Source organism: Podarcis vaucheri (genome assembly GCF_965113315.1).
Source record: "Podarcis vaucheri genome assembly, chromosome: 13".
NCBI lineage: Eukaryota > Metazoa > Chordata > Lepidosauria > Squamata > Lacertidae > Podarcis > Podarcis vaucheri.
Window position 1 is genome coordinate 19,818,988 of NC_138751.1, and position 22,329 is coordinate 19,841,316.

The window sequence follows — 22,329 nt, forward strand, 5'->3', positions numbered from 1 at the left end:
CACGAAAGTGAAAGTTTTCAATTTTTTTCCCTCCCCCTTGCCGGGGAACCTCCAAGCTTTGGGGGTGGGAGGGGAGGAGGCAGCAAAGCGAGGGACTGAGGGACCCTAACCCTAACCCTCACCGATCACCCGGGAAAGCATGCGAACGAGGAGCCCCCGTGTCCTGCTCCCGGCAGCGGACGGCACAAAGCGAGGAGGCCTGGACAAGGCAGCACGCTCCCCGCTCTCGCTGCATCGGGGCTTTTCTCCTCCAGGCCGCTTTCGAAGTCCCCTTTTCCGCTCCCAAGAGCCGGAGCCGCTGCTTCCAGGCCCTGTCCGAGCCCCGACTTGTGGCCTCACTTCGAGGAGCGCCTGTTGCTGGGGACGGGGCTGCATCCCCCTCAGCCACCGCCTCGCTTCCTTCCAGGAGACCCGACGGCTCCCCCTCTCCCGCTCGCCCTCCTGCGCCCGCAGCAGACCGAGACCTCCCCGCCCCCGCCCGGCTCGGCCCTACCTGGGCGCCTCCAAACCCGGCCGGCTCCGCGTCGCGCTCCACGCCGGGCAGCTGCAGCAGGGGCGCGCGGCGGCCCGGCTGAGCGCGCCCCGGAGCCGCCGCGCCATCGCTCGCGAGTCCCTCCAAGAGCCCTCGGGACTGACTCCGGAGTCGCGAGGCGGCGCGTCGCCCAGGGAAGGGGCGGCTTCCCACAAGTCCTCCGGGAAGCAAACGCCCTCGCCCGCCTCCCTCCAGGCAACATCTCGCGGCACACCAGGCAACATCTCACGGCACACTTGTGTGCCGCGGAACACCGGTTGGGAAACACTGCCTTACATTGTGTGTTTTGTTTTGTTGTTCACCCACAGAGGCAAGAGCGTTTTGCTGAGCGGCCAGCTCTCCTAGAGCTGGAGAGATTTGTAAGTACCTGTTTTTGCCTCTCTTTTTCTTCCCTTGCCGTGTATGAAGGATTCTGCTGCTTCAGATGAACTGAATTGCAAGACTTGTTTGATGCCTCCTGCTGGAGAAGCCTGGGAACGAGCCCAGCTCTTTGATAGTCACAGGAAGGGAAACAAGACCTAGAGTGAATCCCTCTGCTGCCCCCTGTGGGCCCGGAGGAGCTATCCTTTCGTTCTTTAGCGGGGTTGGGGTTTCTGAGATTCTTACAAAGTATGCTTTGGTGTGTCGACCTTGGTCTTACCCAGCCAGATGCTTCTTACGACCTTAAGCAAGAGTGTGTGTTCAGGATCACTTAACAGTAGGCTAGTTACTGCTAACCTGTAAATAGCTTTGTAAAGGTAACACACACACAATACAGATGGTACCTGACCCCGGTCAGGCTGGCAAAAGTGTATAAAAACTAGTGATGTCTGTTAGAGATGCAACAATGGGGCAGGAACCTTTCTACATATGTGGTGAGAATGCAAAGAGAAAGCGGGATTCTGGGAAAATATCTATAACAAACTGCAAAAAGATGTTTCGGTTTTCATTTGGGAAAAAAAAACAGAATCCTTTCTCCTAGGTATCATGTCAGAGGAAATAAAAAGAAGGGTCAGACCAATATTTATGTATGCAGCTATGACAGCAAAGTTATTGATTGCCAAAAATTGGGAAAGTAGCAGTGTCCCAACTAAAACAGGCTGGTTATCTAAAATGATGGAATACTTCCATATTGCTGAACTAACAGGGAGGATAAGAGGAGATACGGTACAAAAAGTGAATAAGGAGTGGGCTATCTTTAAGGAATACATCAAAATTTATGTGGAAAAAGTAGAATTTCCAACAGATGTTGAGTGAATCCAGAAAATGATTAGAGCGAAAGGAGAGTAAAGTCAATATAGAAGAAGAGATAAAAGAAATAATGAAATGCGTTTAAGCTAGTTGGAAAAATAAAGTAGCGTAACAAGAACAGCTGGAAGTCAGGTCACTTGGTGGGTGTCTGTGTGGGGTAGGTGTGTAGGTATGTTGATATGTACAGTATAAAGGTAAAGGGACCCCTGGCCATTAGGTCCAGTCGTGGCCAACTCTGGGGTTGCGGCGCTCATCTCGCTTTATTGGCTGATGGAGCCGGCGTACAGCTTCCGGGTCACGTGGCCAGCATGACTAAGCCGCATCTGGCGAACCAGAGCAGCGCACAGAAACGCCGTTTACCTTCCCTTCAGAGCGGTACCTATTTATCTACTTGCACTTTGACATGCTTTCAAACTGCTAGGTTGGCAGGAATGTACAGTATAGGTAGGTATTATATAGAGTAATGTAGGTATGTTTTATCTTATGAAAATAAGGTAGTGTGTTGTGTATGTGTATTGTGTAAATGTATATGTATGTGTTTTATATGTTAATAAATTTTATATTAAAAAATAACGCACAAACATAGGTGGCATTTTAGGACACACAAGAGTGAAGTCAGCCCACTTCTGCCCTGAAGGGACTGACTTTCCCTAAATACATTCTTGGAGCTCCCCTGCCCCTTTCCCATTATCCTCACCTTTGCCTCTTCTCCCTCCAGGAACGCCGAGCTTTGGAGAGGAAAGCAGCAGAGCTAGAGGAAGAATTGAAGGTAATTCCCACCTGGTTGGATCAGCCATCAGGTCACATCCTGGAGTTTGACGGAGAGAAGCTGCGGCTTGGTCGGGGAGGGTGGGGGTGGAGGATTTTACCAGGTGGTGCAGGTTTTGTCTGACTCGTCTTCTCTCTTGCAGGCTCTTTCGGATTTGAAGGCAGACAACCAGCGTCTCAAAGACGAAAATGCCGCTCTAATCCGTGTGATCAGCAAACTCTCCAAGTGACCGCCGCTGCCACCGCCCCCGACTCCTCCCCCCCCGGGGGTGGAGATGCAGGGGCCTTATTCCGCACCCCACCTCCTTGTGTACCAGATCCTCAATCGGAACAGGAGACATAACGCAAGGATAGGGGTGGCCAACTCCCTCTTCACCACTCAAAACACTCCAAACGTGGGGGATTCTGAGCCTCAGCCAATCAGACACCCATCATCCATTGTTTTACACAGAGGGGCCAAGTTTTTCTCACCAGATGTGATGTCTCCAGCCCAATGTCCTCCCCATCCCCTCCCCCCCCTCCTCCTTTCCAGAGACAGTATTTATTTTGTGGCTTCCTTTTAAAAGTGATGCTAGTTGCTTGTTGCTTTTCCTTTAACGAACAAAGGGAGAGGGAATGACGGGAGCCAGTCTTTCTGGGGGCTCAAGAGGAGCGAGGGGGGCTTGATGTCGTTCTCCTGACACCAGGCAAATAAGCGTTTGCTTTACAGGTTGGGAAGTGTTTTGAGGCTGTGGGCAAAGTCGAGTTACAGGGGTTCCCTGTTAGGGGTCATTGGTGTTGCTCGCAGCTTTGGCCCCATAGCTCTGCAGCTCAGGAGGACCACTATCTCAAGGCTGCGTAAGGGAAAGAGTGGCGGGACTCAGTCCAAGCACCCACTCACATCCTGCCGAAACAAACCAGTGCATTTGACAATTGGGTTAGTTCTCCCAAGAGGGCAGCAGAGTTGAAGGTGGCAGACGGATTTTAGAGCCGAGGCTGGCAGCTGACCTGGAAGTCGGAGAACTTGAGCAGACGAGTTTAAAAATGGGATGTGGTAGCCCTGGGTGTGTGGGTGTGTGTATGTGCATGTACGAGAGCGAGAGAAGCGCCTTAGCACTGTTTAATCAGCGGGGAATTGTGGGTAACGGTTGGGGGTTTTTTTAATGGTCTTTTGGGGTTGGCTGCCACGAGGCTCTCTGGAGCCAGACGGACAGGAGAGTTCTGCAGTGGCCTTAATTTAGGAGCCGAGATAGTATTGCCTGTGAAGATGAGGCTATTAAGTGCCATAGCTTGGGGTTGGGGGAGACAGCTGCAGGGGTGGGGCTACATGGGGAGGGTCTTGATTTCTGCTCCTGTTCTTCACTTCCCTCAGCATCTCGATTTTTCAGGTGCGAGTGTGGCTTGGTCCCTTCTCGGAAACTCCAGCGTCCTATAGCGTCCAGCCTGGCTCTGAAGGATGCTTCTAGCGTTCCCTTGTCTGAACCTGTGGCCGAATCCCAGGGAAACGGTCTCATTCCCCTTCCTGCTGTCTGGACAGTGCCCCCCTCCCCACAGCCTTCTGCCAACGCCCAGTCCCGCTGTGAGGATCTCCTAGACGTCTATAACCCTGGGCTGTGCAATGGACAGCATTGGCCGTACAAGTCCACATTTGTCATTGTCCCATTTGCCAGCTCCTCCACTCCTCTTCCAGGACCTGTGCCTCCTTGACCTCTCGTATTCCGGTTTGTTGGATTCTGCCGCCGCCGCTTTCCTAGAGGGTGGGGGGGTGTCCATTTACACGGCTCTCTTCCATCCCTCTTCCTGCACGCACACAATCAAATATTTTCAATGTTAAAACTGAGGGCTAGAAGTACTTCCAAGTGAAACTGAGGGCTAGAAGTAATTCCAAGAGAAACGGGTCCAAAGTACTACCCTGAAAATCCTGTCTGTGGGTGTGTGTTTTGTTTTTTTCCTGCGCTATCATGAGCCAAGATTTCCTCCGCCAAAATAAATAAGTCCCTTCTTTTCTACCATGTCACCCCTTTCTCTTTTCTTCGCCCACCCCTTTTTATTTTTATTTTTTTTCTCTCTCTTTCTCCACCTGCCCTGATCTGTGAACTCCCCCTCCCCAAACATATCTGTACATAACAGAAGTATTTTCTATATGGTTGCATCGCCAAGAAAAAAAAAACAAGAAGAAAAAAATGCAGAAAAACTTAAATGTGCAATATCGCATGAGTATTTTTTTTCCAAAGAAGTCTCTATATTGTACTTGTTTATTCAGCAGCTCAGCTGCATATGTTTTAAAGAACAGGGAATTGAAATTACCGTGTTGAATATAATTAAAAATAAAAAAGATTGCTCCTTAGGTGTGTTCGTTTCTTTTAACATGTTAATGTGCGTGGTTTTGGTTGGTATAGTGCGGCCTTCCTCAACCTGCTGCCTTTCAAATGTTGGGATTACAATTCCATCAGCCCCAACCAGCACAATGGGAATTTTATGTCTGTTTTATGGATAGTGCGTGTTGAATTTGGTTCTAATTCTTCCTTAAGCCCTAACCCTTCAAGCAGTCACTATCCACATATAACCACCTGGTAGAAAAGGGCTCGTTTAATCAGTTTTTAATGGATTGTTAACTTTACAGGGATTGTGGGTTCAACAAACCCAGATAGATGTGTCAATGACTCTTCACTGTGTTGGCTAAATAGAGCCAGCTCTATTCAAAAGACAGTATGTTGCTGGATCCCAACTGCTGTGGAACAACAGTAGTAGTAATAATAATAATTTATTATTTGTACTCTGCCTATCTGACTAGTAGCGGAGGCCTGTTTCTTGTGCCCTGCCTTTCCAGAGTCATCTGATTGGCAGCTGTGCAAAACGGGATGGCAGGCTAGATAAACCTTAGGTCTGATCCCTCTGTTGTTGTTTTTTTTATTGATAAATGCATGGCTATACAAGGGGCTCCACATCAGAAGGCATAAATACAGGACCTTATTGCAGTTACTAGCACCAGTACCTTAATCAACACTTCATGCTCATGCGGGTGCCCTGTTTGGAAAACCCTGCCTGAAACGGCCTGCCGACTTTGGAAAACCCAGGTGTCCTGGCTATGACCTAGTCCTAGAGGCTGGGCCTGTCTGCTCCCGCTTGCTCAGCTACACCTGTTTCCTCCTTTGCAGTTGGCCTTGTCCCTCTAAATCACAGTTATTTCCAATTACAGGCTTCTTGCATAGATGTGGTTCAAGTCTCTTGTCTCATCCGGCCTCCTTGCTTTTGATCATTGCTCTCTGCCAAACTCAGACCAAAACGACACTTCTCACTGTGCCAAGACCTTTGCCACAAGATTGCGTAACTCTTGCTCCCGCACCCCCAGGACAAACAAAAGGTAGCTCTTCAGATTAGGTTCTTACGTCTGGGTGATTCAGGCTGTCCTTAAGCCTCCTTGGGTTAAAATTAGAGCTGGTCTCGGCCCCACCCTTCCTCCCCAGGCCAAACCTAACCTTCAGGAATGGTAAGGATGCTGTGGCAAGGTGTCACCCTTCGAGTAAGGGTGATCCATCAGATCTGGGCATCCCTCTAGGCAGGAAATGCGGCCTCCTTCCTCTGGTCCGAGCCATTTCTCTTTGGCACCACCTCATAGTCTTGGCTTCTCGGATGCGAAAGACTAGAGCCATGGTTCCCAACGTGAGGCACACGCCCCACAGGGGGGCAATTTTATTTTTAAGGGGGGCAATTCGAGAACCAGTTAACAGTGATTTTTTTTGCATTTCTTACAGTTCTAGGGGCTTTTATGCAGTATATAAATACATATTGTGACATACACATCTTTATTACATGTTTTGAAACTTCATTTGCCATTTCTTCATATCACTTCATTTCTTCTTAACAATTTATTTGTGGTTTCTTCCTCAGTACTTCAACTGTCCTTTCGTTCTTCTCTTTCATGGCTGCCATGTTCTTTGGAAGCTTGTTTAAGACCAAGCTAATGGCCTTTTGGGACGCAGGTGGCGCTGTGGGTTAAACCACAGAGCCTAGGGCTTGCCAGTCAGAAGGTTGGCAGTTCGAATCCCCACGACAGGGTGAGCTCCCGCTGCTCTGTCCCAGCTCCTGCCCACCTAGCAGTTCGAAAGCATGTCAAATTGCAAGTAGATAAATAGGTACCGCTCCGGCGGGAAGGTAAACGGCGTTTCTGTGTGCTGCTTTGGTTCGTCAGAAGCAGCTTAGTCATGCTCGCCACATAACCCAGAAGCTGTCCGTGGACAAACGCTGGCTCCCTCGGCCTATAGAGCGAGATGAGCGCCACAAACCCAGAGTCCGTGACTGGACCTAACGGTCAGGGGTCCCTTTACCTAAATGGCCTTTTAGGCTTCCTCCACATGAATAGGAGTTCACTTTTTGAATAATAAATATATGTCACCGGCGGGGCAGGCAATCAGGATTTTAGAGGTACTTAGGTGGGGCATGGCCAAAAAAAGGTTGGGAACCACTGGACTAGAGGCAGGGTAGAAGTTTGGGGGTTGCTAACTTGCTCGGAGCCCTAATTTGTTTTCCACCTCTTTTCTAATACATTTGGTTTAGACCACCTTTGTGATCTGTGACATTAGAGCTCCCACTAAATTTTTTTGACAGCTTGGTATCAGAAGGGAGAGGGAGAGTCTCTCTTTTTTATGCTACCCCCAACTCTGGTAATAGAGTTGCTTAGGTTTCTTCCTGTCTCAGGGTGGATCCTCTTTAAGTCCCCCCTCCCCTATGGCCTGCTTTCATGATGTGGGAAAGCTGGCTGTCCTGCAACTCTGACAAGTTGCATGTCAGGTTCATGGGAGCTGCATTTTTAAGGTATTAATCAGCATTAGTACATTAAAATGTATGGTGGTGTGTGTGTTTTTAAAAAAGAACTTTATTGTTCCGCTTGTGTGTTTCCTGTGCTATAGCAACCCAGAGGCGTTAAAATGTACACAGCCAGTTTTGGTGGTTTATGAGGAAATGATTTCGCTCTGCAGCCCCACCTAGCAAGAGAGGCCTTGCTGCAGCCTTGCCTACTCGACTCCAGGGTTCCCATCTCCCAATAACTGTGGCTGCATCGCACTAGTCAGTCAGGGGAAGGAATTGTAATTTTTCTTGCCAGAGAGCAAGAAAGGCCCCAAGCTAGGTCCCTGCCTCTCAAAAGGAAGAGTAGAAGATATCCAGGCTTTTAGATTTGTGGCATCAACCTTTTTTAGGATTCCCTCTTGTGAAATATTAAACTGGCTGTTCTTTTCTCAGCTCCTGTTCATAACCTTTCTCTCCCAACAAGCCTTTTAAGTAGAGATCGTTCCCAGTCTGCATCTGTACTGGAATGGGTGTGTGTAGCTTTCCATGTTTCAATTATTTTATTCTTTGCTGCTCCTTTGGTAGTTAGGGCAGGATGTGAGTAAGCAATACTAATGATCACCCTTAAAAAAAGAGAGACACCCTTAGCTGCTGCCCGTTAGACATCACTGAATTAGATGGGCAAAGAGTGTGACCTGTTCTGAGGCAGCCTCAAGGATGTTGCTCTGTTACCTACAGTATAAAACATATCCCTGCCCACTTCACTCACACCTGCGTCTCATTGACACATTTTACCCATCACTTGGGAAGACAGGCAAACTAATACCAGTGTACTGGAAGAAGCAAAGATCACCAGTGTTGAAGCAATGATTCTTCAATGCCAACTTCGTTGGACTGGTCATGTTTTGCGGATGCCTGATTATCGTCTTCCAAAGCAACTACTCTATTCCAAACTTCAAAATGGAAAGTGTCATGCTGGTGATCAACAAAATAGGTTTAAAGACAATTTTTTAAAAATGCAGTATAAACACCAACAATTGGGAAGCACTTGCCTGCGAGCGCTCCAGTTGGAGAACAGCCTTTACCAAAGGTGTCATGGGCTTTGAAGACTCAGGACACAAGGGAGAAAGGTGCTAAGAGGAAGGCACGCTTGGCAAATCCACACTGTGATCAACTCCCGCCTGGAAACCAATGTCCCCACCGTGGAAGGACATGTGGATCCAGATTTGGCCTCCACAGTCACTTACGGACTCATTGTTAAAACCCTGTTTATGGAAGACAATCTTACTTGGCTATGAGTGATTGCCGAAGAAGAAGAAAACATCTCCCTGCCCACTTCATTCACTCCTGCGTCTCATTGACAGCGGGTAAGAGACCCTACCATAAATGAGTACGCCAGGCTGGAAGTGGGAGCCTTGGAGTGTTGGGTAACAACTAAACAATGAGAGTGTGCGGTAGGAATGTCCTTTGATACTTTTTTTTATAGCCTGCGTTGTATTGACACCTGAAACTGGCTGGGTGGGGACACACCTGAGCCGCTACTGTTCCTGCTTCGTTCTGGATCTTTTCAAAAGGAGTGAGAACAGAGAGCATTCTTTTCTTCTGTGAACACACAGAGAGAATAATTTCCTTACTTTGGTGGGTAGGGTAGCTGCTTCAGGCAGCTGTCACTCAAATGTTTATATTCTGCTTTTTCTCTGCCGTTAAACTCAAAAGGGGTGGGTTTAAAGGAGGCTCCCAGGGGTCTCCCACTGGCCAAGCCCAAACCCGTGTAGCTTCTGCCAGTGGCTGCCTCATGTACCCTCTGACCTTGGCACTTCATTGGTCTGTTCTGATGGGTCATTTCTGAAGCACACAAGAGGAAGTTGCCGCACATAGGAGGTTGCTGTATACTGAGTGAGGCCATCTAGCTCAGCATTATCGACAACTGACTGGCGGGTGCTCTCTGGAGTTTTAGCAGCGCTGGATTAACCATTAAGCAAAAGAAGCACGGCTTAGGGCATCAAGGGAAGAGGGGCACCAGAGACATTTTCCATTGCTGGATTTACCATGGACCATATGCTGCAGCTGAAAAAGAGGCTCCAACTATAAATGAAAATAATAATGTGTTACCTCGTAAGTCGAACGAAATCTGTTTTGGAAGTCCATTTGACTTCCAAAACATTTAGAAAGCAAGGCACAACTTCCAATTGGCTGCACAAAGCTCCTGCAGCCAATCAGAAGCCCCAGGTGTTGTGTCAGACTTTCGGGTTCCAAAGAATGTTTGCAAACCAGAACACTCACTCCTGGGTTTGTGGCGTTCAGGAGCCAAAATGTTAAATTCGCAAGACATTCGACTTCCAAGGTACAATTGTATATATTAATGATATACATTAATCTTGGGAATACAACAACGAAATGAGAATCTGGTAACTGGTAAACTGCCACTTGGTCTACCGAGGCTCATGTGTTTGTATTTTGAATTAGATAGATAGGGGCACCAAATACTTTTAAGTGCTTAGGCAGCTAAAGGTCTTAATCCAGCCCCGGGTTTTAGGCAGGGTCTACCCCAGCCCTATCTGGAAGCAGCAGGGATTGAAACTAGAACCTTCTACATGCAAAGCAAGTGTCCTGCCACTACCCTTTTAGGTATCACACACACACACACACACACACACACACACACACACACGTACAGCCAGTGTTGGAAATCAACACAGCCTGACACCCTTTTGATTACATGGCTAGCAGGTTAGCTGGATAACCATTCAATACAGCTATTTGCCTCTTCATGGAAACACAGAGATCAATTTACCGTATTTTTCGCTCTATAAGATGCACCAGACCACAAAACGCACCTAGTTTTTGGAGGAGGAAAACAAGAAAAAAATATTCTGAATCTCAGAAGCCAGAACAGCAAGAGGGATCGCTGTGCAGTGAAAGCAGCAATCCCTCTTGCTGTTCTGGCTTCTGGGATAGCTGCGCAGCCTGCATTCGCTCCATAAGATGCACACACATTTCCCCTTACTTTTTAGGAGGGAAAAGGTGAGTCTTATAGAGCAAAAAATACGGTAATTGACCTCAGCTAAGACATGATGTGTTCATGCAGAGCAAATTGTTCCAGGCGCCTTGAACAAGCAAGAGCCATCACATGCTATAACAGACCAAAACAAAAAAGATAACAAAAGTCTATAAATGCAAATGGAAGTTTATTGCCTAGGTTTCGGGAAACACCTATAAAGCAGCTGGAGCTGACAAGAGGACTATCCAAAACTGCCAGAAACCCACCTACCTCAAAAGTTACGAGCGAGTTCAGCAAAATATGGGTTACCAGAGAGACATACTAAATAAGAGCTTCCATTAAGCCTAAATAAAAGAAACGAAATTACATAGCTACCCCAGACATGTTATATAGACCATGCTCATTGGAAAAGGGTCCTAAACTTCTGCCCTTCTCTGCAAAAATGCATTGGACAGCCAACGCTTCCTTTAGAACCCAGAAAGTTCCCCTTCCCCTTTGCTCTGCCCAACTTGACTTTGTGCCACCCCCGCAAATCAGTGTTGCCTTCAGTGTTAAAACCGGACAAAACTGAAATGCCTTTCCCCCTCAATTTTTATTTTATTTTATTTTATTTACAAAAGTCTTTTTTATATATACTCCTACCAAAACAAAACTTCAGGGTGGTGTATAACAATAAAACAAATGAAAGTAGCTAGCTGGGGTTGGGGAATTAAACAATGGCATAGGTCTGTTGCTGTGAAAGTCTTAGACATGCCTGAAAGTCAAAAGTTAGGGTGCCTGACCAGTCTCTGCTGGAAGCACAGAATGGGACCAGTGGCACAAAATACCCAATACAGTACCTCTAGTAGAGACCAGGCAGGCATCTGTAATGCAGGGGACAATTACCAGTATTCCTCCAGCTGATTTTCTCTTTCCATGGCTCATTTTGCATATCGTAAATCCCTGCATATTTTACAAAAACTAAACCATTCAGTATTCCATTATTACATCCATCAAAACTTATTTACACTGTTGAATTTATCTTAATGCTGCCAACCTTTTCAAGTGTACACAATTCCCCCCCCCACATACTCAATAAACATTATCCAGTCTTCTCTAAATGTATGTTCTTCTTTTGCTCTTATTCTGTATGTTAAGTCTGCAAGCTGCACATACATTCCATCAGCTTAAGTTGCCATTCTTCTTTAGTTGGGACCTCGCTCATTTTCCATTTTGGGGCTAACAAAACACTAGCCACATTAGTGGCATACATAAATAATCTTTTTTGACACCTGGGAATATCCGTCTGAATTATCCCCAACGAAAAGGACTCTGGTTGTTTTGGGAAAGTACTTTAAAACATTTTTTTCAGTTCATTATGGATTATTTCCCAAAACTCTTTTAACCTTTTGCAGGTCCACCAAAGATAAAAGGTCCTTAAGCTGTCTTGGACCCAAGTTGTTAAGGGCTCTGCAGGTCAACATAAGAGCCTTGAACTATCTGAATTGATGGGCGTTCAACAAACTCTGTAGATCTGTCATGTAGAATGAGTACATATGCAGGCGTTTTAGTGCATAGACACGTGCAAGGAAAATGACCACAGCTTCTCACCAGGCACGTACAATGCCTGCAAGCACGTTTTAAAGCATGCCCTCATTTCCCTCTTCCTCCAACCAGCTGCCTCCAGAAAAAGCCCTGCCACTTTTTTCCCCTAGCAAAAGTTTCGTTTCAAATACAGGTTGGTGTGTGTGTTCCTGAGGCTTTTTTTTTTTTTAAAGGCACCTGGTGAGTGACTGCTACCTGCCCAGGTATGCAAGGGGTGTGGTTCAGCTGACAGGCTCACTCTCATAGGGACTGGTAAGTCTCAAGCCACATCGGTAGTTTCTACTTGCCATGTCAGATGCCACCAGCTGGGTGCCCAAAGCAGAGATGGTTGAGAACTAAAGAGAGGGACTGCTGCGTAGAAGGTAAGTCTAAAAGTATGGTGGGAGCTTGTGGAGGGGAGAGGGAAGGGACAAGGAGGGAGCCTGGGCTTTGTGGTGATGGAGCCTAGTTAGTTGGTTGCACCAAGGGAACTTGGTCCTCAACTCTCTGGTGCAGAAGCGGGGGGGGGGGGGAGGCCTTGCTCAGTAGAGCAAGAAAGTTGGCTTTCTTCTGGCAGGGTAGATTTTTCAGTTTTTGACAAATAGAAGCACTTGATTTGCAGCAGGGACCGTGCTGTGGTTCCTAAAATGGGAACCCTTTTATTTAGAAGAAACCCCGATAGTGGTTTAACGTGGATCTTATCAGTTGCCAAAAAGAGATCGCATTGTTTTTCTGGTGAGAGGGCGCTGGAAAGTAAGGGGGGGGGAGGTCTCTTGCAAAGCATCCAGAACTTAAGTTGTGTTCATTGTGTTTCTTAGCAATTGACTAGAACATTGACCAGGCACTTATATTTCCACAAATAAAAAGGGTAGAGACTTTGTTTTTAATTGAAAGTTGAACATCACAGGCAGACCTGGAATACCTGCAAGGGGCCAGGCCCCCAGAGCGTTGGTTGTGTCATCGATCCTCCCCACCCACAAAAAAGCTTCCACATGTACCTATAGTTTTAAAGAAAGATTGAGCAGAGATAGGCCTGCACATGCCGGATTTTTCTCTTAACGGTATTCTGCGTGTGTCAGTCACATTTCCCCACTGCCGCCACAATCCCCTTGAGGGTGCTTGTTATGCTTCTCTTTCCTCAGTGTTGGCTAAATCTCTTTTTACACAGTTTCTTGCCACGAGATCCAGGATGTTCTAGCCCAGGGAGCAGCTATTTTGAGGCTTTTTGGTTCTGAATAGGAAGATTCCAGATTTGTGTGGAACAGAAAAGAGATATGTTGTTTAAAAAACACACCAATGGTTTTTGTTGTTGTTGTTTTTTGTGGTGATCTCTCATGTATGTTAGAGAGAACCTCTAAACATACGCAGAAAGACTTTCCTTGCCAAAGCATCAAAAGCTAGCCCTACATTTTTCGATTGCAGCTGACTACCGTAACTCATACTCAGAATAGACCCACTGAAATCTTAGTCATCATAACTTTTGTCCATTGGTCTAAGTCATGGGTAGGCAAACTAAGGCCCAGGGGCCGGATCCGGCTCAATCACCTTCTAAATCCAGCCTGTGGGCAGTCCAGGAATCAGCGTGTTTTTACATGAGTAGAATGTGTGCTTTTATTTAAAATCCACAGGGCATAGGAATTTGTTCATTATTATTTTTTCCCCAAAACATAGTTCGGCCCCCCACAAGGTCTGAGGGACAGTGGACCAGCCCCCTGCTGAAAAAGTTTGCTGACCCTTGGGCTAAGCGTTCCCATTAGGGGGTCATAGTTGTAACTATTGAGCTTCAGCAAACATATGCCCCTCTTTTGTTAAAGGCTTTGACAGCAAACATGGGCAAGGGTTAAACCTGAAAGTATTTGGATATATGATCCATTTATTTCATTTTTACAGTTATATCCTACCTTTTTGTCCAAGGACAGTGTTGCTTCTGCAGGCGTCTTTTAGGCAAATTTTCTCTATTAAATCTGTGGCTTTATTGGTATATTTCCCAGAATGGTTGCTGCATCTTTGGCTTAGTTTCTTTATGGCTGCCTACCCTCCAAAATATCAGATGAGAAGATGTCCATTTTTGTAAGCCTCCTACTCTCGCCTCAAGGATCACTGCCTGATCCTCACCACCACCAGAACAGCAAACACGCAATTTATGCATTGCCAAGGGTTTGCAACCTCAGCAGTGACAATCTGTAAAATGGGCTTTGTTCCCTATGTGGAAGCTTATTGTTCAAGTGCATGTATTAATGCGCATCTCTAGCAGAGACAAGAAGGGGGAAAGCCACAGAAAAGTGGTAGAACATTTGCTTTGCATGCAGAAGGTTGCAGGTCCAATCTATGGCATCTCTAGGAAGGGCTGGGAGAGATTCCCTGTTGTAAACCCTAGAAAGCCACCACTATTCAGAATAGACAGTACAGGGCTAGATAGAGCAATGGTTTGGTTTGTTATAATTCAGCTTCCTATATTCCTATGATAAATTTGGGCCAAACGCCACATGACATTATTCTGACTTTTTAAAAAGTGCCTAAAACTGGCTGCATTAATTTCAAAGAACAAGTTGCTGTGGGGCCCCACTCTGGAATATGCTCTATGCCTCATCCGCCCCCCACCCCCCACTGTGTGCCTCCAAAGGTGCTGTTTTTACTGCCAAAGCCCTGGAGCTGGGGCTGAGCCTGATAAATGACAACTCGAGCAATTTGTACTAGCAACATACTAATTAGGCATCCCCCAAAGGCAAAAAAAAAAAAAAGAGAGAGAGAAAGAGAGGTTTAACAGAGAGCAGAACCAGGAAACAGGGACTGCCCCCATTTGGGGGCATATGCTATTTCTTGCAAACAGCCTTGTTTGTGCCCTTTTGCATCAAAAAGCAGGATGTATAGACGTTTTGGAAATGAAAGAAATGTGTAAGAAGAGAAAAAGTGGGGCTAACATGTAGATAGTGTATACTTTCTCCAGAGACAGGTTGTAGAGCTCTCACCTGCCCAACAATTCTTACCCTCTCTCAGAGGTGAGGGCGAAAACGCATTATGCATGCTTAGAGGTGCGCCTATATTTTGTCGCTTCATTTCACACATCCAGGATTAGGCAGCAGCTTTCAAAACAGATTACCGAATTCAGAGTTACGCTTTGGGTATAGTAATCAGATGCAGCAGCGTTATCTAGCAGTTGGCTAACATGACCCAGAAATCATGGGGCCCTGAGCAAAGAATTTTCACCTTGTGCATGGCAAACAGAAAATCAACAAGTGCAGTTTCTTTGTGAATGGAGGCGCAACACTAGGGAAATCTTGAATTTCTGCCTCTTGTGTTCCAAAAAGGCAGGAACCCTGCCAAAATTAAAAAGGGATGCACCACCTTCTTGAAACCCACCTAATTTGGATGGGGGTGGGCAGGTAATGTTTGGGGGGGGAAGCGGTGACATATAAGCAGTAATCCTTTTTCCTTTCTGGCCTAAACCCAAATACACAGTCCAACTGAGTCAATATTGACCATTGTTTCTTCATATCGGCTGGCGATAGACCTGTGCATAAATGAGCATTGCTTGCAAATCTGTAGCTGGGATATTTAAGCAAATATCGGGAAGAGAGTATCCTGTTTCTCTTGCTACCACCCGCACTATTAAACACTACGACCTCTGCTTTAACCATTAAGCCGCTTGCTCCTTGTGCGGCTTCTTCTCCGAAAAAGAAGCATGGTTAGACAAGAGCAGGTTGGCTCTGCTCCAAGCATAGAAGGAGGTTAAATCCCACCTTTAATAAACAAAGCACCTTGCCAGGTGAAACGAAACAGGTGTGGCCGTTGGCAAGAGATGCCGCAGCATTCTTGGGCAGGAGCGAGGCCTACTTACTTTACCATGTGTGCATGATCGCACACCCTTGTACTGTAAATGATCTGGGGTTTTATTTATTTCGTTACACAAAAAACAACAACCCTATACTGCCCACATGTAGGTACATCATGCCAGTCAGCATAATAAGATCAGAATACAATGAGGTACAAAATACCATTGTGGCAAAGTGGTTAGAGTGTCAGAATCGGACCTGGGAGACCACGGTTCAAACAGCAAGCCCACTGGGTTGCCAATCGCAATCTCTTTTAGCCGAACCAGCCTCGCAGCGTTGTTTTGAGGATAAAACAGAAAGGCATCCTGGAAGAATGCATGTGACGATAAATGAATAAATAATCAACATCAGATTAGTACAGGGGTCACGTACTTTTTCAGCAGGGGGCCGGTCAACTGTCCCTCAGACTTTGTGGAACCAGGCAGAGGGCCTTCTCGGTCCCTGTGGAACGCCCTCCCACCAGATGTCAAAGAGAACAACAACTACCAGGCTTTTAGAAGACATCTGAAGGCAGCCCTGTTTCGGGAAGCTTTTAATGTTTGATGTATTATAGTATTTTAAGATTCTTTTGGAAGCCGCCCAGAGTGGCTGGGGAAGCCCAGCCAGATGGGCGGGATATAAATAATAAATTATTATTATTATTATTATTATTATTATTATTATTATTATTATTATTATTATTAATTTGTGGGGGGCCGGACTATATTCTGGAAAAAAATTAATGAACGAATTCCGATGCCCCACAAATAACCCAGAGATGCATTTTAAATAAAAGCACACATTCTACTCATGTAAAAACATGCTGATTCCCGGACTGTTCGGGGGCCGGATTTAGAAGGCAATTGGGCCGGATTTGGCCCCCAGGCCTCAGTTTGCCTGCCCATGGATTAGTACATCAGCACAACTGGGTTTACCTTTTACCCAGCCCCACTGGCTGCGCTTTAATGTCCAAACATAATGGTTGGTTGGGGGGGGGGGGTTGCCCCAAATATTCCCCACAAAAACCTGCTCCTTAAAGCTGAATCAGAGCAGGGTTGAAATGGTGATTAAAATTAAGCAAATATGTAAATAAATTAAACCATTAGGGCAGTAAAGGCAGGGAAGAGAAGGGAATAATGATCCCTCCCTTCTCTAACATCAGGATTTTCTTCCTTCATCACAGCCAAGACCTTTAAAAAGTTCCTTTTTGAGCCTCCCTCTTACTAAGGCCCAAAGCCTGACAGTACCCATCTCAGGTGTGAAGGCATGCAAATGTAGCATCAGGGTACCTGAGCCACATGCAAAGCATTCACCTCTAAACTAGCAATGTCAGCTTGAATTTGCTAGTCATATAATATTGTTTAGGACGCTTCGTCAAAGTGGATTTTAACTGCAAGAACAAGGGAAATGAGTACAGAGCTCAGAGTACGTGTGTGTGTGTGTGTGTGTTGGGGGTCGGGGGTCGGGGGTAATAATCCCTGAAATCAAATGTCCGCTGGGTGTCTATTGGCAGCTGCCTGGGCCTGCTTAATGAATTCTGAAACCACTCTTCTAGTGGGAGAACAGGCATTTGCCGTTGTTCTTTTTAGCACAGGGGTAGGGAACCTTTTTCAGCCCCAAGGCTGTATTTCCTTATAGGCGACCTGCTGAAGGCCACATGCCAGAGGTAGGCAGCGCCAGAGGCAAAAGTGGGCAGAGGAGTCAAGGCAAATATTACTTTTCCACAGCACTTCCCTCTCCGTCCACCACCCAGACAAGCCACAGAGTTTTTAGGGACACATCCCAGCCAGGCAAAAACACTCTGGATGCAAAGCAGGATCGTTGTGGGGAGAGTTCCAAGGGCCAGATAGAGAGTGCTGGAGGGCCACATATGGCCCCTGGGTCTGGGGTTCCCAGTGCCGGATTTACATATAAGCTAAACAAGCTATAACTTAGGGCCCCACTCTCTTGGGGCCCCCCAAAAAATTTAAAGGCAAAAAACTGGATGTACATTTCCAAAATATAAGATAAAAAACAAATAAAATAAAACCTACATAAGACAACAGTGTTTTGTGTTGTGTCGGCTCCTATGATGTAAGTAATGGGCCCCGCCTGCTAGCCTGCTCCCTAAAATATCACTGCTTTACTCATTTCTATATATAGGATGCCTACATTCTGCATCACCTGGTTGCGTGGCAACATGTGCAAATGGCTTTAGATTCCTATTAGGTCCGTAAATTACCATATAGCATATATTCAACTCAAAAAACAGCGGCAATTTGTTGTTGACAAAGGACAGGGGTGGACAGGGGGGCCCCATTACCTTCAGTAGCTTAGGGCCTCATTAAACCTAAATCCAGCCCTGGGGGCTCCCCACCCATAGAGCAACACAAGCTACTTGCTTTCTGTATGCAGGCTTGTCGTGAAACGGATAACCTTCTCTCTTTTTTTTTAATTTGCATTTTATTTATTTGTTAACATTTTTATATTACATCGGTAAACGTTGTCATATTACATTACAGGACTTACTATAATATAATTTCCAACATGTATACAAAAATTATATATAAATTTTATATACCTAGAAAGAAAATGAAATAAACAAACAAAAAAAGAAAGAACAAAGAGAAAAAAACAAAAACAATTCCCCCCCAAAAAAATCATATACATACCAACACACTAGACTTTCTGTCTATCCCATTGTATATTCCTTTTTTACAGATGAATGTACTCTTATTATTGTATATTTCTTTACATGTTATCTAATACATTCCTATATCAATATGTGGTCTTAGTCTTACTTCTCAACTCATTCTTACTCGAACGTCAATCAAATGCTAGCACAGATAGCGAACCTTTACTGTATTTTTGAACATATGATTTATATCTATCCCACTTTTCCATAAATTTTTGTTTTGAATTGCCTCTCAGGGTATTTGTTAACTGCGCGATTTCAGCAAATTCTTGTAGCTTGCAATGATAGTCCGTTATGGTCGGGGCTTCTTGTTCCTTCCACCCCTTTGCCACCAAAGTTCTCTTCTTATCCTTGCCAGGTTGCATTGGGACTTTCAGACGAGGCCACTGACATCATGAGTGACTCAGGAAGGTAAGATTGGCTGTCAGAGAACTCCATCCAACACCTACAGATTTGGGAGCAAGACTACCTAGGGAGGCACTGAAATTCAAGGTGTGCCCAGTTTTATCTGGGATGTAGAGCTTAAGCACAAAGTTCTTTGCTTTCCAGAACCTTCTGTGGTGTTCTGGGCATGTACTCACTTTTTGTCCCAAGGGTTGAGAGAGCCCGACCTGCAAAGAAAAGGTGTTAGGTGTGATCCCTGACATTTCATAGCTCCGGGTTGTGCTGGGAAGAAGGCCCAGCGACTGATACCTTGGAGAGCCACTGCCCTCCACAAAAGGTGGAGACCCTCAGGGCTGGCAGGGGGCAAATGTAACCCTCCGAACTTCCCTGTCTGAACCTCAGGATTCTCTCCAGGCCTCACACCCTTCCCAGATCTTAAGGTAAAGGTGTCTCCTACGCTTCACCTGCTATTTTTCTAGAAAATGAGCTGCCGGAACTCACCAGGAGCGCCTCCCTTGTTCACTTGCCCCTTTCGTTATGATTTTTTAACTTACTGAGCATTGTCAAGGGACTGCTTCGGAAACAGCCATTGGGGATCATGTAGAGGCCCTGCTGGTATGACAAGGAAGTCTTGCCATAGTCTTGCCTCTCTTTTTATTTCACTTCTGCGTTGACAAAAGGGGTTGGTGGCTGTGGGACTAGAGTTGACGTGGGCTGCGGCACTAATGGCTGCAAAACCTCTTTGAACAGAAACTGGGCTGTTTCAATATAGCGCCATGGCCTTGTTTGGGAGCTGAAGTAAAATTTAGTGGCACAGATTACTGATAGATAGGATTTGGACAGGTTCCCCAGCCCTAGAAGATACTGGCGTCCAGGATTCATGGGCGGAGGGGAGCCTGAGGGCCTAGCAAGCTTTGAGAAGGATGTATAGTAGTCTGGAAATGTGGACCTGAGGTGATTTCTTCCGGTTGTTGAATAACTAGTCCATTTTGTCTTGCAGCCTCGGCAGTGACCGCTCCAAGCCCAGTGCCAGAGCCATTTATGGTGAGTTTTGGAGTATAGGAATGTATCTGGAAGATTTGTTTATTTATGAGTGTGCTGGTACGTTTCAAATCTGAAGACCTTCTCAATCCTGAAGCTGTAGCATCCTCAACTTTTTCAAGGATTACCAGCTCTCATAAATGGATCTGCTGGTGATCTTTACACCTGGAACTCCCTTCCTGAGTATGTCACGTGGGATCCCTTTCTCACATCAACACCTTACCTGGGAAGCCTTTGGCTTAACTCTTTGCTCCTCACCCTCAATAACCACATTTGTTTACAATTAATCCCTTGACTCGCCCTCCCCTCTCTTCCTTGGTTGACTTCGCTACCATCAAAATGCAGTTTATTGCTTTATAATCTCCTTGAGTGCAGGCACCTCACTTTTTTTTAATAATAAAGAACTCGCACAGCTTTGAAAAGTGCTGCAAAAAAAATTATATGGGTGATCTTTTGCAAAATTTGTCTTGCTCATAACTGTTTCTGCAGAGCTTTCAAGGCTGGCGTGGTTCCCCCTCATGTTCTGCTGTGTGCTATGAAACTAAAAGTTTTTTTCTTCCAACGTTGGGATCTTGTGTATGATACCACAACGAACTTCTGCTCCTCTGCTGCAAACTAAACCAGGAAACCCATCAGTCTTTCAGTTTACATCCTCTCTGTGTTTCTCCCCTTTTACTTGAGGAAGCTTGAACATTTCATTTTCCTGGGATTTAAAAACCAAAGATTCTGTGCCGCATGATGTGGGGAAAGAGCAGTAATCAGCCGAGAAGCAGTAAGAAGGGAGGAGATGGGTGTGTGTGTATTTCTCACAAGCTAAACTGGTTCCCGCAGGGAGAGGCAGTAATTACATCCCTCCTCTTTAGAAGAGGTAATAATTCTTAAGAACTGAAAAGTGTTCCTTAGAGAGATAAATCCCTGGATGTTCTTATTAAGAGTTTTAACCTGTGCTAGTCCTAGTCAGAGTACACCCATTGAAATTAATGAACCTAAGTTAGTCATGTCCGTTAACTTCCATGGGTCTACTCTGAGTCAGATTAGCACTGGATACAACCCATTGTCCTTTAAACTAGGCAAACCCTCACTCACTGCATATGTGCATGAGCGAGAGATATAGTAATATGTATAATGTGTGTACATTCAGTCGTACCTTAGAAATCGAATGGAATCTGTTCCGGAAGTCCGTTCGACTTCCAAAATGTTCAGAAACCAAAGCACAGCTTCTGATTGGCTGCAGGAAGCTCCTGCAGCCAATCGGAAGCCGTGGAAGCACCGTGGGACGTTCTGCTTCCAAAAATAGTTTGCAAACCAGAACAGTCACTTCCAGGTTTGCAGCATTTGGGAGCCAAAGCATTCGAGAACTCAGCTGTTTGAAAACCAAGGTATGACTGTATATACATTTATGCTTATTTCCCATTTTTATGCTGATGTTTCTGTGTCTTGAAAACGACCCTGGCATGCAGCTGTTAAGCATGTGCAATTTCCCCTAGGATGTAAATTAAATGACGTTTTATTTGCTGAATTTTCGACTGTCACTCCACTGTCAGGAGCCCTGTCACAAAGAAGGCAGACCTCATGTGCACTGTGGCTGGGTACACACCATAGTTAAAGCACCGTCCTGGCTACTGTAGGTCACTTCTCACAGGGTAACAAACAGCCGTTCCTGGGATTCTTTGTGCTTTGAATGACTGTGTGTGTATCCTGTAATCCCATCCTCCCTGCCCATTTGTTCCGTATAGGACATAGCCCCCTAAGACAGTGCTTCCCTTCTCTATCCCCGCCCTCACTGCCACCTTTTTAAAATAAAAGTTGCCGGTTGATGCTAAACAGACCCGGCTGACAGTCGACACTAAAGTTTCAGGTTTCATTTGCTGGTTTAAGTCAACATTGCAACACAATTCCTCCTCCTTAAATAATGTTTTGTCTCTTTCTGCAGAGCAGAGGAAGAAGTATTCCAGCATTATCATGGCAGACGTCTCACAGTATGCCGTCAATGTAAGTTTGGGTTTTGGCTGTGGGACATCAGTGGCTAGGGAATTAGAGTGGGGGAAACTGAGTGATATTAGGGAAGAGGTTATAAGGATGAGGGGTTCCTGGTTGCCTCCAGAGTTATTTTGAGGAAACCCATTGCATGGGAAGCCTATGTGTTGCAGTGGATTCTGAAGAACATTCTAGAACAACTGCCTTCAATTATTTTGACTTGTCACTTGACTCTGACTTCTTTTTTTACCACATACGTCCTCCTTAACTCTACACCTTTCCCTCCACTTCTGTTTGCCTGCCTGCTGTCTCCTCTTTAAAAGACAACAGTCTTCCCTCCAAAACAAATCATCTAAACAATATGCAACTCACTCTGAGGTTAGCCTACAAGCTAGTTTTGGGATCCTGACTCATGAGTTGGAAGACAGGTATTCTAGTTTATTTGGGATGTTGCCTCGGCCTGTATAAAGTTTTTGCGTTCATGTTTTTTTGGACTGTCCTTTGGTAGAACTATATGGGGAACCAAGCAAGAAAATAATTTTTAAAAAGCATCCCTGTTATACAATCCACATTGAAGCAG

At 45.7% G+C, this 22,329-nt stretch overlaps 2 protein-coding genes across 6 annotated transcripts in view; both read left to right on the top strand.

Moving 5' to 3' along the window:
- PPP1R12C (protein phosphatase 1 regulatory subunit 12C) overlaps nt 1–4,856 on the top strand; it is a 42,287-nt gene extending 37,431 nt beyond the window's left edge. For all 4 annotated transcript variants that reach the window (XM_082196906.1, XM_082196908.1, XM_082196907.1 and 1 more), the window contains 3 exons: nt 841–891; nt 2,481–2,531; nt 2,674–4,856. In XM_082196906.1, coding sequence (XP_082053032.1) covers nt 841–891; nt 2,481–2,531; nt 2,674–2,760 — 189 coding nt within the window. In that variant the 3' untranslated portion in view covers nt 2,761–4,856. The remainder of the gene's footprint in view (nt 1–840; nt 892–2,480; nt 2,532–2,673) is intronic.
- A 7,231-nt stretch (nt 4,857–12,087) lies between these two features.
- EPS8L1 (EPS8 signaling adaptor L1) overlaps nt 12,088–22,329 on the top strand; it is a 38,592-nt gene continuing 28,350 nt past the window's right edge. For both annotated transcript variants that reach the window (XR_014213215.1, XM_082196958.1), the window contains exons 1-4: nt 12,088–12,244; nt 18,706–18,758; nt 19,732–19,775; nt 21,706–21,764. Coding sequence is in view for 1 of the 2 variants with exons in the window: in XM_082196958.1 (XP_082053084.1) it covers nt 18,742–18,758; nt 19,732–19,775; nt 21,706–21,764 (120 nt within the window). In the remaining variant the exon portion in view is untranslated. The remainder of the gene's footprint in view (nt 12,245–18,705; nt 18,759–19,731; nt 19,776–21,705; nt 21,765–22,329) is intronic.